The sequence below is a fragment of the Wasmannia auropunctata genome, unplaced genomic scaffold (genome assembly GCF_000956235.1).
Source record: "Wasmannia auropunctata unplaced genomic scaffold, wasmannia.A_1.0 LD335047.1, whole genome shotgun sequence".
In the NCBI taxonomy this organism is placed as follows: domain Eukaryota; kingdom Metazoa; phylum Arthropoda; class Insecta; order Hymenoptera; family Formicidae; genus Wasmannia; species Wasmannia auropunctata.
This window is the reverse complement of record NW_012027843.1, coordinates 156,340-173,100: the sequence shown is the minus strand read 5'-3', so window position 1 is coordinate 173,100 and position 16,761 is coordinate 156,340. Positions and strand designations below refer to the sequence as shown.

The 16,761-nt window shown below is 40.9% G+C and overlaps 4 protein-coding genes across 5 annotated transcripts; 2 read left to right on the top strand and 2 right to left on the bottom strand.

Annotated features, from left to right (window-relative positions):
• The first annotated feature begins 8 nt into the window (after positions 1-8).
• LOC105457769 (biogenesis of lysosome-related organelles complex 1 subunit 1) lies at positions 9-1,151 on the top strand. Its single transcript, XM_011702620.1, has 5 exons — positions 9-106; positions 194-315; positions 393-465; positions 593-810; positions 893-1,151. The coding sequence occupies exons 2-5, from the start codon at positions 255-257 to the stop codon at positions 925-927; spliced, it is 387 nt and encodes a 128-aa protein (XP_011700922.1). The 5' UTR covers positions 9-106; positions 194-254; the 3' UTR covers positions 928-1,151.
• Positions 1,152-2,018: 867 nt separating this feature from the next.
• Positions 2,019-7,472, top strand: LOC105457767 (splicing factor U2AF 50 kDa subunit). Of its 2 annotated transcripts, none has more exons than XM_011702618.1 (8): positions 2,019-2,184; positions 2,668-2,897; positions 3,012-3,272; positions 3,468-3,606; positions 3,716-3,771; positions 6,378-6,659; positions 6,748-6,912; positions 6,975-7,472. In XM_011702618.1, the coding sequence occupies exons 1-8, from the start codon at positions 2,163-2,165 to the stop codon at positions 7,104-7,106; spliced, it is 1,287 nt and encodes a 428-aa protein (XP_011700920.1). In that variant the 5' UTR covers positions 2,019-2,162; the 3' UTR covers positions 7,107-7,472. The 2 variants fall into 2 exon arrangements, with proteins under 2 accessions (XP_011700920.1, XP_011700919.1); XM_011702617.1 differs by having other exon boundaries at positions 3,468-3,618.
• A 95-nt stretch (positions 7,473-7,567) lies between these two features.
• LOC105457768 lies at positions 7,568-8,641 on the bottom strand. The gene is made up of 3 exons (XM_011702619.1): positions 8,346-8,641; positions 7,932-8,015; positions 7,568-7,848 (listed from the first exon to the last, which is right to left on the bottom strand). The coding sequence occupies exons 1-3, from the start codon at positions 8,386-8,388 to the stop codon at positions 7,688-7,690; spliced, it is 288 nt and encodes a 95-aa protein (XP_011700921.1). The 5' UTR covers positions 8,389-8,641; the 3' UTR covers positions 7,568-7,687.
• Positions 8,642-10,925: 2,284 nt separating this feature from the next.
• On the bottom strand, positions 10,926-16,623 carry LOC105457761 (E2/E3 hybrid ubiquitin-protein ligase UBE2O). The gene is made up of 8 exons (XM_011702601.1): positions 16,307-16,623; positions 15,883-16,056; positions 15,649-15,807; positions 14,929-15,582; positions 14,643-14,853; positions 14,197-14,380; positions 11,891-13,926; positions 10,926-11,799 (listed from the first exon to the last, which is right to left on the bottom strand). Exons 1-8 carry the CDS (start codon positions 16,535-16,537, stop codon positions 11,405-11,407), a joined length of 4,044 nt encoding a protein of 1,347 aa, XP_011700903.1. The 5' UTR covers positions 16,538-16,623; the 3' UTR covers positions 10,926-11,404.
• Positions 16,624-16,761: the final 138 nt, after the last annotated feature.

Sequence of the window (16,761 nt, the reverse complement as noted above, 5' to 3'; positions counted from 1 at the left end):
GCGTTCACTGGGGACGTTTTGAACAGATGTGAGATGTCACGTTATTTTATAACGTCAGAAGTGTCAATTAGTCAGAAAGTGCGCTCTGTTCCAGTGATAGCGAGAGGTTTGTTGTCACTTGTTGTTTACAATTTAAATTTTTCTACGACCCGTTCTCTCGCTTTCTCTAATTGTATACTCATTTTATTTCAAGCACGGAGTAATCGACGAGACATTTAATACGCGCAGCTTGCTTCGGGCAGCAACTGTCAGAGATGTTATCCGCGATCGTCAAGGAACACCAGAGCAAGCAAGTGGCGAGAAAAGAGAGGCAGGGTAAAATATGAAAATTATTTAATTCTAGTATGTCAAAGATGATTATTACCTTTTAAGATCTATGTGTGATTTGACAGAGCAAAAGCGAAAAGATGCCGTCCAGGCTGCGAGCAACTTGACGCAAGCCCTCGTCGATCACCTGAATGTTGGGTAAATAAAATTTTTATTCATGATTTCATATAATTCAATGTATGTCATACGCATACATGTGTGTGTACTGTACACACGCACGCACACATATATACATGAGATTAAGGTATTATTGATATTGTTACAGGGTAGCTCAAGCGTACTTGAATCAGAAGAAGCTGGATGCGGAAGCAAAGCAACTGCAACACAGTGCGACGAATTTCGCCAAGCAAACGCAATTGTGGTTGAATTTGGTGGAATCCTTCTCGAGCTCTTTAAAAGAAATCGGGGATGCGGAAAATTGGGCGCGCAGTATAGAAGGAGACATGAGAACGATAGCCACTGCTTTGGAGTACTCGTATAAAGGTACAAAATTTAAAAAAAAACATGTATAACTATATTTTTATGTAACAAAATATTTCTAATACACTGGGTGTATTATTTTCAGCCACGCAAGAGAATCAAAGTGCTGGTAATGTTTAAGGAAATCAGTGTGTGCAAGCGGAACATTGTTTCCTCTTGTGAGCATATAATGTGATTATCATGAGCTGATGTGAAAATTTCTCCTAATAATTTCATAATGTGAAAATTTATGTTAAGATGTAGAGTTAGCGCAATTTAAGTTATCAAAGGAAAAAACTTTTGTACATAATTTTTTATAAAGTTAAATAGATATGGACTTAATGTCTTATTTTAATTTAAAAAAACTATTAGAATGTTAATGAGATATATATATATATTTTGTTTAATTCAAAATACGCCTTTCTATTCCTTTAATTTTACATTCTATATCCCATACAATGAATAATTATTGCTATAATAATTTTCATAGTTTTTCGTTTGTGAAAATCCACAAAAGCAACTCTAACCGTAAGCATCTTGTATCTCAGACTTGTATCTCATGGGGGAAATGCTGCATCACGATGTATTAAATACTATACATCAAGGAAATCATGTTATATTAACAAATTACTCAGAACGCGGATTTTTAAAGATGTACGCCTCGAAATTAAAGCACAGTTTTCGAAATCTTGTCGAGGTGTACGTCTCTGAGAGAGATAAGGATCCATTACAAATCGTGTAAGAGCTGTTAATAAAAGAATAAACAATGAAAACGCAATTTTTATAATAATTAAACTCCTATATATAATTTTAATAGATTATAACAGACTGATAAATAATATAATATAACATAATTAAATATAATAAATTAAAAAAAGAAGTGCCAGTGTAAAATTGCATTAAAAAATATTTATACTCTGAGGCTTCTATAATAAATATCTGAGATAACGTTTTCATCATTAAAATCACACAGTTATATTTTGTACAATACAGCACTGTCGCAAAATAAACGTGATCTATTTATTCACAATTTGTGCACGTAGCACGATTAGCACGGACACGAACCACGTCCATATATATTCTCATGCTATGATTTGATCGATTATGATTATAAATTTGATCGACAATGTTATAAGATAGATGTGATACGTAGTTCCTTTCTCGAAAACTTGGGGCGCTAGTGTAGATCGCCGTTCCCATCCATAAAGGCGGCGTGGCATCTCGGCCTCGGGAGTCACGCGATTTCATGCTTCGTGGCCGTGTGTGTACTCTTCGCGTTCGCCATTTTGGAAGGTTTGCCCAGAAGTAATTGACGTTCCTGGATTTTGTTACATTTCGGCGTCGTGCGTTTTCCCAGGTGAAGCAGCGCGTCAAGCATGGGCGAGGATTTTAACGGAGGTGAGCAATTCGACGGGAGTCTCTGACGGGATGCGCTCCGCCGTCGGACCGTCCCCGTGGCGTTCCCGCGTTATTAACTCGGCCAGCCGATCTGTTTGCGATGCGTAATGGCCGGAACCAGTAGTAAACAGTTCCAGCGATTGATTTTTCGAGACGTGGCCTCCGTTATTTTCGACGTCGAATTTATTTAAATTCTTCCATTGTGTTTGTGTTATAACGAATTCGTGCAATTTGAAGTATCCGTATTTGAACACACATGTCCACAAGTATATCAGTATTTGTTAAGAATATATTGTCTATTAATTTCGTTGAATATATTTTTGTTTGATATACACAAATATTTATATTATTTGTATATATATATATATATTTTGTATATATTTGTATATGTATTTGTATACATAGGCGAATTTAATTAATTACATTTAATCTATTATGCAATTCGATGATCGAGGTGTGCTCCAATTTTCTATTTTTATCCAGATCGTGATAGACAGGATCGGGATAAGGACAGAGATCGGGACAGGGATCGCGACAGGAGGCACAGGTCGCGCAGCCGAGATCGCAGAAAGCGCTCCCGGTCTCGCTCGAAGGAACGCAGGGACAGAAAGAGGAGTAGCTCGCCGAAGAAGAGCCGTAGCTCCAGAAGAAGAAAACCGTCTTTGTACTGGGATGTGCCGCCGCCCGGTTTCGAACACATTACTCCCTTGCAGGCAAGATTTCTCGTTATCTTTGGACTCTCTCTTGATATTATTTTAGATATTATCATTAAATCCGAGTAGAAAGACCATATATATGTAAACATATATGTTTTTCTTTCTGTACAGTACAAGGCTATGCAAGCTGCTGGTCAAATACCTGCGAACATTGTAGCAGACACACCACAGGCAGCTGTACCTGTAGTGGGTAGCACTATAACTCGCCAGGCAAGGAGACTTTACGTAGGGAACATTCCATTCGGTGTCACCGAGGAGGAAATGATGGAGTTCTTCAATCAGCAGATGCATCTCTCTGGACTTGCACAAGCCGCTGGAAATCCAGTATTGGCGTGTCAAATTAATTTAGACAAAAATTTCGCATTTTTGGAGGTATAACTTATCACGTACTCATATCAGATACATATTTATATTCGCTTCTTATATATCACTAAAAATATAGTGTACACACACACACACACACACACACACAAAACGTATTACGAGTTTCAATTAGGCGTCACTGATTAGCAATTTAGGTACTGGCAACATAATTTTTATTCTTTCTCTTTTTTTTTCTAAATATAGTTCCGATCGATAGACGAAACCACGCAGGCTATGGCATTCGATGGCATAAACTTCAAAGGGCAGAGTCTGAAGATAAGAAGGCCACACGATTATCAGCCAATGCCGGGAATGACCGACAATCCAAGCATGAACGTGCCAGGTACGGTTCCTGGTATGTTTTAAACATACATTTTCTTACATTTGATAATACTTACACCACGGCGAGAATTTGCATTTGTTTTAATCGCGCGTATGCACCTCTTTTTCAGATTCGCCGCACAAGATCTTCATTGGCGGTTTACCAAATTATTTGAACGAGGAACAGGTATGCCGGCAAATCCGTGAAGTAACTTTATTTATTGCACACCTTTGGATGCAGTTCTTCTCCATTGACGCCTATTCCGATCAGTCGCATTTAAATCTGTTGAGTCGTATCGCTACGGCTGGCACTTCTTTTTTTTTTTTTTAAATCAAATCGAGAGAATCGGCTTCAATGTTCGACGAAAAATTGCATCGCGTTGTCGCAACGGCAACGGGATTAGCACGGGGACGCGTGCGTATGCTAATCCTGTTGCGCGTTTCAAGTTACCCTCAAAGGACTAAATTATAATATAGGTATTTAGCTATTTAGCAGTGAGTGCACTCACATAAACGCAAACGACCGAGAACCACCCACGTCTTACACAGGTTCAACAGAGGTATGTATGTGTTTCCATCAAGATTTCGGCGTCGATTAGGGTACCTTATTTAGGTAGAGGTGCGTCCATTCTCGGGTGGACCGTGTGTGGCTCCGTTTCACTTTTTTGTGTTGTGTCTTCGGACGATCCGCTTCTCGTTTTCCTGTCGAACTTCCCTCATCATTCCTCTCGCGTCTCGTCGCCATTTCCAAACGTGGCGTATCTTAGTTTAGGGAGCATTAGTGGCGTTTACAGCATTTAGGTGGGGTATGCAGTTCGTATCAGCGGTTATCCTTTTCTCTCTCTCTCTCTCTCTTTCTCTATCTCTCTTACAGCCTTTCTAGGCACGTCGCGGACCCAGTCCATCACGAGGAGATACGAGTCTCTGAAATCTAGGCAGTCTTTTTTTAGGAAGGTCAACAGGGAAGGGGGTGAGGGGGGAGGGGGGGAAGAAATTTTTGTTCCGACTAATATTCAGAAATAAATCGATCAAAGGAAATAGACGATCATTCGCGCGTTTTCAATCTGTCTGATGCAGAAAAATAAAATATAGGTACGTGTGACGTCTCGAAAGAAAGCTGCTTAAAAAGCTGTCTACATGACTTCTATTTCCAATTTGAAATGCCTTTACAGAGTCCGTCCACTTTCGTGCAGCAACGATACATGTGTTGCAAAGAAGGTTCTTTTTTAGGTCTGCAAGAAAAGCATAAGATCAACGTTTTTTTAACATGTAGCAGAAGTTTTTTTTTTCCTTTTCTTTCTTTTTTTGGGATTACAGGGTCAACACATAATTTTATGTGCATCTGGTAACAGCTCCAAGTTCTCCGGTATACATTCTTTTCAGGAATGCCTTTTCCTTTTTGCAGCTGTTCTTTTTACAGGCTTTTCAGGCTTTACCGCACGTCTCGTCTTGTGCCTTGTACGTTACGTTTACAGGTTACCGCGAACGAATGATCTTCGAATATATCGCTGCATTGAGAGAACTTGACAAAAAAAAAATGACAATGCAAAGAAAAACGGAAAATAGTTAAAAAAAAAATAATTTTATTGGACATTAACAAGTTAAATGTAACGGTATTCTTACAAATGGACTATGCTTAAAATTCGTAAGAGAGTTAAAAACAACAAAAAAAAAGAATATGAACGTCTCGTTATTATGTAGTAAACTGTGGACTGATACCAGTACCCTTTCTCCCCATTTCTTAGCTTAGGGTCGTGCCGATCAAAAGCATTCGCTTACCACTACCACTACTTCTACCACTACTTCTACCACTACTACTACTACCGAACATGACAAAATACCACACTGCCTGGAGAGAGGCTAAGTCCAGTCCCTCGAGGCAAGTACTTAATACCATTCTCATGCCTTCGTACATTGGGTTTATGCGACAATTTTGTAGCCCCCCTTCCTCGATGCGTTCTCGGTTCTCCTGGTGCCCACCAATGGTGCGTCCTCTGATTCAAATAGTTTCACATCAATAAAAGCATGTTGCTTAAATCAACTAAATCCGTGCCGAGTTAATCAGTAATTATCAGAGTCGAGTTCGCAACGGAAAGAAAATTCTTTAACGCGAGAGCAACATGCTGTTATCTAAGAATTTTGAGTTTTCAGTTTCCCAGTCCATGGAGATGTAAGTAAAAGTTAATAATACATATATTATAATTTTAAAAAGTACGAAGTGTCAGAGGCAGAGATGTTCGGTGTTCGAAAATAAGCGAACGAATGTAAGGAATCACGCCGGAGCGGCAATTAAGCGGAAATTGTCGGACGTGAGGGCGGTGTGTAAGGGAGTTACCACCGAGGAAAGAGTGATTCAATATGCAAGCATATCTATGCATTCATATTTCGTTTTTCTCACATTTAGACGATGCAACTTTTTTTTAGATTCTTCTGTAGAGAATTGTTTGGAGATTTTGTTAATTAAATATTTGCCATTATTTGGCGATGTTTTCTCTTTTTTTTAAAGTTATTGTAAAATTACTCTTTTAAGGTTCTTATTTTATTTTGATGTGCGATTTAAAACCGATTAATCTTACTTAATTTTCTAAATTCAAAATTTGTAGATAATTACATGTAAAAAAAATGTTTTAAGATAGTAAATACCGTTTATGTTTTAAAATTTTTACATCTGATAATCTATATTTAATTGTAAACATTTTTGTGACTAATTGATATCGGAGTTGCATAGTCTATATTTAGATTCGAAGAATTTGATACGCGAGTGAAGGAGTAACATTTTTCATGATAATACAGGTGAAAGAGCTGTTGATGAGCTTTGGACAACTGAGGGCATTCAATCTAGTAAAGGATTCCGCGACCGGTCTCTCCAAAGGATATGCGTTCTGCGAGTATGTAGACGTCTCGATGACCGACCAGGCGATCGCCGGATTGAATGGGATGCAACTGGGTGACAAGAAATTAATTGTACAACGCGCCAGCGTGGGTGCGAAGAATCCCATGATAGGCGCACAAGCTCCAGTACAAATTCAAGTGCCTGGTTTGTCAATGGTTGGCACCAGCGGACCTGCGACCGAAGTAAGGAGCCAAATCGAACAAAATTGTCCCCTGCGAAATAATGATGATTTGGCGATCGGATTTATAATTTGTACGATATCTCTTTCAGGTACTTTGTTTGCTCAATATGGTCACGCCAGAAGAACTTATGGAGGAGGAAGAGTACGAGGATATCCTCGAGGACATTAAGGAAGAGTGTAATAAATACGGCGTGGTGCGATCCGTAGAAATTCCTAGACCCATCGAGGGTGTCGATGTTCCTGGATGCGGCAAGGTATATTCAATATACGACATAAAGCTTTTACATGTTATTTACCACTCTTTATTCTGTTACAGGTATTCGTAGAATTCAATAGCGTGATTGACTGTCAAAAGGCGCAACAGACTCTCACAGGCCGAAAGTTTAATAATCGCGTCGTAGTTACATCATATTTCGATCCCGATAAGTATCACCGTAGAGAATTCTAAGCGGATTTCTCTTTTCATACCATTTAATAATTATATAAATATATATATATATATAATGCAATGTATATGTGAATTTGAATAATCTAAACTATTCTAAGATAATTATACATTTACCAATGAATAATCGATGAGTAACGTTAAGAAATTGTCACGTTTAATGACAGAAATTTTAAATTTAACAATTAGAATTGTAAGTATATCACTACACCGACAGAAACTCCGATACACAATCGCGTGATCACAGATGCGAATTCTTCGCGCTTTAAAGACACAATTATGAACATATGTAATAATAACAAATACATTTGGTCGTTAATATAAGACGAAGAATGATGTCCGATAATAAAAAAATTGATATTACCTGTTTATGAGATTAAGAGAATAAGTAGACGACTCCCTGCAAAATGGCAGGATAGTAGATCAGGATAAGACCGCAAGATTAATAAAATAAGAACATAATGTTATTTCTACAAAAAGTTTTATTTAAAATTCTACATATAATTTATGATGTTGATTATTTAGTATAGCGATAGATGAAGATTTTTTTCATTTTTGGAAATTTCGAAGTAAAACCGCGTGACTCAACTCTCCATCTGCAACGCGGGTGCATAGGAATGACTCTCCCCGGTCTCCCCGGCGTCCACCACGAATTTCTGTAGTAACGCATAAAGTCCGCCACCGAGCAGTAGCATGCTGATACCCGTTATAAGTACTATGGCCCAAGCCGGTATAGCCGTGCCTCCTAAAAATAATTTAACGAAAATATTCAGGCTCGGGACACTTCGATGACGCGCCGCGATTCCGCACTCGCCGTCATGGACTTACTGTAATAACGTCTGGTTATGGTTTTTCGGCCCCTCAAGATTTTGCGCCTTGCCTCGACTTCCTCCAGGAAGATTCCCATTAGAACTAGTGTCAGTGTTGTGAAAGAAAGATTAATTCATTTGCAAGGAATCTTTTCCTTTCGCGTGCTATCTCGCGTGTAACATTAGGATTTATTGTCAAAGACGTAAAGATAATTACATTATCGTGTGAGAAAAATGATTAAATTCTCGTTTAGAAAATGTTACGAATGATTACATTTTCCGATAAAACTCGTTAATTATTTCTGATCAATCGACAATGGTTTCTATAGTGCGAATGGCGTGGAAAGTGGAACGCCTTTATTTTTCTACCGTCGACTATAGACGGGCTTGTCGACACTTTTCTCTCCGCATATTAAAATCAAGGTTTACTTACGTAAGGCTATAGTTAAATAGCACACAAATTTTTTCGAAAACATTTCTCTCTCCCGAAATAGGATCAATAAATGAGAAAACGAAAGAACAGGGTCGAAACGCTGTCGTTAACTGTACAATGTCTGCGCAACGCGTACTGAATCACACCTTTGATAAGAGATAAGTGAGTGTACAGCTTATCTTATTTTAAGATAGTGAGATACACTTTCGTTTGTACTTCGTTTATATTTCCGTTTTTCTATACTTGACAATGTTGCACAAACGTGGGACACTCTCGGATTAAGAACCATCTGTCGTCGCAGTTCCACTAATGCACTGATTATTATACAAAACTTAATGTTCATATTAATAAATAATTTTTCTAAAAGAACGAAATTTTTCTAAAATGCTCTCTTGTAACGATCGCTTAAAATTCTAAATCGACCATGCAAAAGATATGAGTAAGATACGTTCTTTTATATACGACCCTGGAATCGCTGTGTATCGAGATGGATAAGGATGAGGTAGCGGGATCAAGGGATTTGTAAGGATACAATCGACATCTCCGGCGAAGAATAGGGTAGTTTCAAAATCCGTATTCATCCTTTTATGATCTTTTATTGATCCAAATTAAGGGAACCGAATTACATCTACAGCAAATTATTACAGAATTATTGCAATTACGATTCGATCGATGCTAATTGAGTAGTCGATGAAATAACAAGTTGAACTTATCGAATGTGCGTGTGCGCCTTCAAATTGAATTTGAACAGATGTAGAACGACGCAATTTTGCTATAGAAAACAATCTTGAATATAATTCGACGAATATATATATATATATACATACACTGAAGCTTATAATGACAATGAACGTAAGAATGGTGGGGGAGGGGCGGGAAGAATACAATCTCGAATAAATTAAATAAAAAGCTTAAATAAAAATCCACCGTACACACTTCATGTTAGACTAGAATACATTTTTTTTTTTTTTTACGCTTGTGGAAGTTAGCATCGACGTGATTGTAGTAATTCGCACATTCAAGGCGGTCCCTTGCAAAGTTGCAAATTTCTTCCCTTCTTTTGTTTTCTATTCCCTCTCTTTCGAAGAAGTGCGACCTCGCATGAAACTTCGAACACAATTCGTGAATACAATTGTTCGTAATCAATATAAATATAGCTGGCACGTATACAAAGCATTTCTAAATTCCGTTTCACGTTTCGATCACGCAAAACGCGACTTTTTCCACCCCCTGTATATATTAGCATATACTCATTTACAGTCGTAACAAGGATCGAAAACATTTCTCCTTCTCTCCCTCTCTACCTCTGTGCCTCTTCTCTAACAATTTTATTCGTCAGCACCGTAAATTTCTCGAAGAACGTTCCTTTCCGTCTCTTAAGCGAAGACACGTAGGAAACCTCGACGCTCTGAAAGCTTCGTAATCAATAATGTTGTCGTAAACAACGACGACATTTAACGACGAGCAGACGTTTCTCTTGCGTCTGAAAGATCGTAAGGGAAAAAAACAAAAAACAAAAAGAGGAAGAGACAAAAAGGGAAACAATTTCTGACAAATACTGGAACGTCACTCCGACGTCTAGCATGACTCTTAAACTGATCTGGGAGCTTCTTTCTCACTTCTTTTGATCTTGCCACCTTTTTATATATATGTGCATCATGAATAATACAGAAAACAACTCCCTCGCCCAAGATACGTTATTCATAAACGTTGAACAAAAACATAAGCTAAACGAAATAAATAAGTAATACTGTTTATGTCTATACCGTTCACGGTGCACCTTAGTTGTAACATATTAAGTAATAGTAATAATTTATCATTAGAATGATATACTCAAGTAAAACATTCAGATCAGTCCTTCCTCGCGATGATACAACGAAAAATAATAGGAATGAAAGGAGAATCTACCTCCGACGAATGTATGGAAAAATCTCGCCCAACAGAAGATGGACAGTAAAGATAATGCATTTCTTCCTAAAACTCTATCCTTTACAAGCTATGCTAAGAAAATTCATAACACCGGACATAGCCATCTCGTGGAGATCTCATCTAGATATGAATATCTTTTTTTTTTCTTCTAAGCTATGCCTTTACGCGCCTGCGATTAAAGTCTTTAATAGTTTTTTCGCTTTGAGAATATTCGTAATACTTGGATGGCATAGTAACTTCAAGACGTACCTCGACATAGGAATAACCGGCGTATTTGCGATTCCGATAATCATTAGTGAGGAGTGCGATCGTGAAAATGCACTGCGCAGAATTAACGTATTATTAATTACCCTTTAAAATCCTATTGCAGTTTTCTCATTAGTTCAGCATATTGTTACTCTTCCACATCTTATCTCTCCTTTCTTTTTACAGAAATATGAATTTCGCTCATATTTCCGCACTACATATATATATGTATACATATATATATATATATATATATATATATATATATATACCTTTTTAATTCGCTAGATTGAGATTTAAGCTATCTTCTTATTTGTCACAGACGACGCGTATAATACCTTCGCTTCAAAACAGTACGGAACTAAATGCGAGAACAGCGTTACACAAGAGTATCTTTTTTTTTCCTTTTTAAGTTAATGCCGGATATTGAATGTGAATTTTACAGTTCGTCTAGATAGTATACGAAATCATGTATGTATGTGCGTTATATGTATGTGCGTGTGCGCACGTTCCATTTATTTTATAACTATAATCGCGCTTTTAGGTGTCGCTATGGTTATTTTCTCAAAACATTTCTCTAGCTGTAGAGCAATAACTGACGTGGAGTTTTTATTTAGGAATTATCGCATCGTTATACCATCAATAGATACGTATCGCAAGAGTGTGTGTGTGTGTGTATATGAGTGTGTGTATGATTCAAAATTCCGTATGCAATAAGTTATCAGAGAATGTGTATACATATATGTATATATAATAGAGAATATACACATATATATATATATATATGCATTCCAATAAATATATTTGGATCTCTTTTATTACCGAATAGCCATGTAATTTAAACGGGCTAAGCATTTCGACTTATGCTTACTTTTACCTTGTGGCTAGCTGGTGTTTTGGCTCGAAGTATTCTTTTTCGTTTCGCTCGGCGCCGCGGCGAAATTATTCGTTGCGGAAGATAACATCGGTTCCTTGAACTGATTGCCATTCAAGGTCGGCTTTTCGCTATTTTCTTGCGTATTGCTGTTGCTATTGCTGTTACTACCACTCCCATTACATTCTGCTACCTTACTGTCAACAGACTCAGACGATTCTTGGCACTGATTTGCGATATTGTTCATTAACTCTGCGGTACTTTCATTGTCCTGCCAGTCATCCGACCTCTGTATTATACTTTTCTTAATGAGCACTGATTTGAACGTTGCTAGAGTTTTGCGGAGAGTTATGCAGAAACCTCGAGATGCCGGGATGAGCGGGAATTCGGGCAATACTTTCTGGTCTGTAAATAGAACAAAAACTTTTTATCTAATTCTCATCTAATAATATATAAAATATTATAGTAACCATAAAAAGGCATATGTTACACGTACCGATATCTGCAATTTCCTTGAACGTGGTGGGAGTAACCGGGGACAGCGGGTGCTGATTGTTGTGCTGCTCAGATATCTCCATCCACAGCTCCAATCTCTGCAGCAATTTCTCGGCGTGTTTTTTGAAGTGCATGATGATTATATCCTTGAATACAGGTGGTGGATGTAGCAATAGCTTAGTCTGCGCCTGCACCAGCTTCAGCACCACCATCTCGTTGTACATCCTCGAGTTTTCGCGTCCTTGCTGCGAGCCCTTCTGCTTCTCGAAGCCGGCCTCGTTGAAGTACGGCTCACTCACGAGGATTAGACCCTGTATCGAAACTATCACTTGCAACAGAGTTGACGAGCTCGTCCACACCTCTGTGCCACGGCCGGACCAGGTGCCCAGCAGACTCACGCACACCTTCCCGTCCTCATAGAGATTCGGATTCAGCCGATCGCTGCAGTAGGAGATGTAGTGGCAGAGGGGCGGGGCGACCGGATAATCGGCGGACAACTGGAAATCAAAGAGGAAAAGCCCGTCCTCGTAGGGCGTCTTCTCGGGGCCGCGGAACATCACGGAGTACAGATCTATACGGTCCTCAAATCCCTTCACCCAGACCCCCGGCGGTAGCGAGCTCTTGAGCAGCTTCAATTCTTTGGAGACCGTGCGGAAGAAGTTGGACAGATCGGTGGGCTGGAACATGGTCAGCTTGAACTTGTGGCTGTCGGGCGCGGACTCCTCGATGGTGAAGCCCTCGCCCTCGGTGTAGATCGTCGGCGGAACCTCGATCGAGCAGGACGGATCCGTCATCGTTTCCACGCGTTCCTCCTCCTCCTTCTCGCCCTTCTGCTTCTTCCGCGGGGAAGACGAGGTCTTCTCCGCGTCCGACAGTGACATCTTCCCCAAGCCGAATCTCTTCGACACCTCGGCGTGCGCCAACACGAGCTGTGCCTTTATCAAATTACAAAGTTTGACGCACACCTGCGACGTTCCGATACTCTGAGACGTCAGCAGACTCGTCGGCACTTTCTTCACTTTGCTCGCCTCCGGCGTCTTCTCGGGCGAGGTGATACCGTTTATCATCGACGTGGACGAGCACTCCGGTACGTTGTTGACGTCCTCGCTTATGAGGAACTCCCCGCTGGACTCGCTCGAGCCCGATTCCTTCTTCGAGTTCTCCGCCGAATACAATCCGGAATCCTCGGGGTTGGGATTGGGACATATAAATAATCGGTTAACGTTCTCCTCGTCGTTCTGCTTTTTGGCATTGCTTTCGATACTTGGAATATTGTCGTTCTCCGATTCGTTGATAATCGTGGTAATTTGCTTCTCCGCCACGCTAACTGCACACGGATCATCGTCGTTGCTCGACTTTTTCGAATCATCCTTATCTACGCTTTCCACAAATTCCTCTGGATACTCGGACTTGGGCGTGAAGAGCCTCGTGACCTGATCCGCCATACGCTGCGCGACGTTCGCCCTGCCGCGTTCTCTCACTCGCTCGAGAAGTCCCTGAAAGTGGCACTCGTGAAAGAACGCGGTGCCCATTAGTTTATCCATGTAACGGCAATCCTTGTAGACCTCGAGAAGCTTCCTCATCACCTCGGTCGTCTGCAGGGACGGGTTTTGCGTGAAAATCTCTTCCAATCTCGACATTGCGATCCTAGCTTTCTCGATGTGCGCCGCCAATTTCGGTTTTATGTTATCCAATTCCGTCTGCTCGGTACCGTCGTTGTCCGCGATGAAGCAATCCTCCAATTCCGTCTCCCACGACGAGTCGGACGATACCTCGTCCCACAGTTCCCCCTCGTCGCTATCGTACTCGCCGACCTTGTACAGATCCTGTGGCCAGCACATGCTAACGTGATCGTCGATCCACCATACTTTCACTCGCCCCTCCGGATAATTGTCTAACACTTGACCGGCAGTACATCCACTATCCTCGCCCTCGAAATTTGCTATTCGAATCACCAGAGTTCCCGGTCGGTATTGAAAGTCTGGATGATCCTTCAAGTCGTAAACGCTCACTTCACGCTCCTCCAGAAAGATCGGTCTGAGCAAGAAATAATTAACATATTTTAAATAGCAAACTTAAAAAATGTATTAATTTTTATTTTATTTTATTTAGAATGATTTTAAATTATGTTTAAATTACAAGTTCCAAGATAGAAAATTCTTGTCTTCCACTTATTTGTATTTTTCTATCAACACGCACTTGATATTGACGTAATACAAAAATATGCTAATCAAAATAAATAAAACTAAAGTTCTAAAAGGGAAAATAAAAAAAAAACAGGACAAATGTTTTTACTGTAATACTTACTCCGGGTTTTGACTAGAGGTATATGTACGGAACCATTTTATCTTGGCAGTACGGCCTTGATGATCAACACTTTGTACAACGCCATACATTCTAGCCTCTTCTTTCTGGTCTACAACAAAGTCACCTGGGAAAAATTCCTTATCATCTAGGTGATGAATTGGATACAATTGTGTTGATGGTATTCCTGGAAAAAAAAAAGAATAATGTTTAACATCATTACAAAACTTTTTCAGTAATCAAACTGTATATTGTAATTTGAAATTTCTTAAAATGTAATTTAGATTAATATATTCTTTATATATTAAGAATATATTAATATATTCTTATACATTAAAAAAAAAAAAGATATTTTGTATCTACGTGAAAGATCTTTCGTATCTAAAGGCATCTATTATACGCAAATCTTTCTCTAACAAATGTATTTATATAATAATCAATATCAATACCAAATTCTACTGAGCCGTCTTGCCACACCACATTCGCTTTCGTATTAGTGGACAGCGTTTCTACGACTATCTTAGTCCCGGGAATTAAAGGAACCGGCGGCACTTTCTTTTTCGCTTTTCGCAATTTCTTTTTCTTCAGCACTTTCGTCATCAATGCAGGACCCTTCTTTTTCTTTCCCACTGATGACATGCTGGAGCAGCAGCTAGAAACCTACAAAGCGCACACATTTCTATATCTTCGATCTCCTTCGATTTTCGTAAACGAAAAGGAAGATGATTGAATTACCGAAGTAGAGTCACTTTGCGAACCCGTGTCTTCCGTATCCCACTCGTCCGAGCTCTCGGCGTGTTGATTTTGCGGTGGCGGTATCAAAACGTTGTTGATTATGGTATCTTGAGAATTGATGCCGTTACTTTGGCCGTTATCCTGCGTCGATGGCTGATCGGACGTTTTGTCCTTCTTCTGCTCCTTCTTCTTGTCTTCCATCAACTTCGTCACCATGATATTCGGACGCGTCTTCTTTGGGCTTTGCTTAGGAACTTGATAAATATCCCTCTGCTGCTTTCGCCACTGCTCACGCGTGATAACGTTCTCGTTGCCCTTGATGATGTAGAAATTACGATTGCCGACCTGCACCGTCGACGGCTCGAATACGTTTAGCAGTTTTATCTTCTTCAGATCTTCACCCTCGACCACGAACTTGGGTTGAACCTGATCGGACCAGCCCTCCTTCGAGTACGCCCGGCACTGCCAATGCACGCCTATCCAATCGGTCTCCACCTTTTCCACGATCACTTTGGTTATTTTTTGTGGTTTCAATTTCCTCTTGGCCTTCATCTCCTTCGTGCACTGTATCCACTGCGCCTCCTCCAGGCAATGAACCGGTCCCCACAGGCTCTGGCCAGGGTAGAATTCGGTCGGATGTGGAAAATCATTGTCCTAAAAAAAAAAAAAACATACTTGTCGTTTGGATCCTACATGGAATGATAATTCGTTCGATCTTACGCTATCTCGCGCCTCTTCCAGCTGTCCCAGCACACAGGAATCCATCTCGTTTATGACGCAATGAGATCCATCTGGCGTCACCAGCCACAATTTGAAGTGTGTCATTCTAATGCCGCCGACCCAGGAGTCCAGGCACACCGCCATATCTGTCGCAAATTCCTACAAATAACAGCTGTGTGTTTCAGTATGTGATCCACGCGCGAGTCTGTCTACCGTAGAGATATCGATGTATACCTGCAACGGAATGAGATCCTCGCTCTTGATGTCCGTGAGAACCTGTTTGGTACCGATGACCTGCACGCAGGCTGTCAGCTCCACGTCCCGGCAGTAGCCCCTCTGCGTGTCCTTTCCCTTGATCATCCTACGCACCACGTCTCCAGGCATGAGTGTCCTGTCGGCCAGATGAACCTGGGAAGCAAGTTGTCGAGTAAGAAACTGTACCGCACGGCGCCGCCTACGAACGTCGTTAATTTCGTAATCCTAACGCGAGCCGAGGTCAAATGAATGACAGGTGCGAAATATGCGGACTGGATGAGCTGAAAGACCGTGCGGAAAAAAAAGAGAAAAAAAACGGCGTGTAACGTCGAAGTGTGTTTCGGAACGGTGACGACCGCAGCGGGATCGGAGCCACGTCGGCGGAGAAACCTGATCTAGATACCTTCTTGCAGTTGACCAGCTCCTCGACACCGGACGGATGCCAGATCATGCGGATCTCGCCCTTCTTGCGCTTCGGCTGATTCTCCTCGTTGTCGCTGCTCTCGTCCGACAGGTCCAGGTCGTCGTTCTCCATGACGATGCCGAAGACGACATTGCCGCGCTTGTCCATGCGGTAGACGACATCCTCGTAGAAGTACTGATTCTCCGGCGCAACGTTCGCCGCGGCAGCCATTTTTCCTGCCCTTGCCTGGCGACGACCGCACCGTCCCAGACACAGACACCACTCGCGGCTCGCGCCTCGGTCAGCCTCGGTACGGTAGCCGCCGTCGATGGCCGAGCCTCTCCGCGCTCCACCAGCGCTCGCCACTCACCGGCGGCTACGTTCCGTCTTTCGACGACGTTCGTTCGAACGTTACCGAACGCTGCCGAGCCGAGCCGAGCCGACGATGGCAAACG

What these genes read in the sequence shown, in the direction of transcription:
- LOC105457769 (XM_011702620.1), top strand. Translation starts at nt 255, where the DNA reads ATGTTATCCGCGATCGTCAAGGAACACCAGAGCAAGCAAGTGGCGAGA. An exon ending in GGCGAGAAAAGAGAGGCAGG is followed by an intron (nt 316 to 392) that starts GTAAAATATGAA and finishes GTGATTTGACAG; the next exon opens with AGCAAAAGCGAAAAGATGCC. An exon ending in GTCGATCACCTGAATGTTGG is followed by an intron (nt 466 to 592) that starts GTAAATAAAATT and finishes ATATTGTTACAG; the next exon opens with GGTAGCTCAAGCGTACTTGA.
- LOC105457767 (XM_011702617.1), top strand. Translation starts at nt 2,163, where the DNA reads ATGGGCGAGGATTTTAACGGAG. An exon ending in ATTATTTGAACGAGGAACAG is followed by an intron (nt 3,772 to 6,377) that starts GTATGCCGGCAA and finishes ATGATAATACAG; the next exon opens with GTGAAAGAGCTGTTGATGAG. An exon ending in CCAGCGGACCTGCGACCGAA is followed by an intron (nt 6,660 to 6,747) that starts GTAAGGAGCCAA and finishes TATCTCTTTCAG; the next exon opens with GTACTTTGTTTGCTCAATAT.
- LOC105457768 (XM_011702619.1), bottom strand. Translation starts at nt 8,388, where the DNA reads ATGTTTTCGAAAAAATTTGTGTGCTATTTAACTATAGCCTTAC. An exon ending in CTATTTAACTATAGCCTTAC is followed by an intron (nt 8,016 to 8,345) that starts GTAAGTAAACCT and finishes CACTGACACTAG; the next exon opens with TTCTAATGGGAATCTTCCTG. An exon ending in CATAACCAGACGTTATTACA is followed by an intron (nt 7,849 to 7,931) that starts GTAAGTCCATGA and finishes AATTATTTTTAG; the next exon opens with GAGGCACGGCTATACCGGCT.
- LOC105457761 (XM_011702601.1), bottom strand. Translation starts at nt 16,537, where the DNA reads ATGGCTGCCGCGGCGAACGTTGCGCCGGAGAATCAGTACTTCTACGAG. An exon ending in CGCAAAGTGACTCTACTTCG is followed by an intron (nt 14,854 to 14,928) that starts GTAATTCAATCA and finishes TGCGCTTTGTAG; the next exon opens with GTTTCTAGCTGCTGCTCCAG. An exon ending in AGACGGCTCAGTAGAATTTG is followed by an intron (nt 14,381 to 14,642) that starts GTATTGATATTG and finishes TTTTTTTTCCAG; the next exon opens with GAATACCATCAACACAATTG.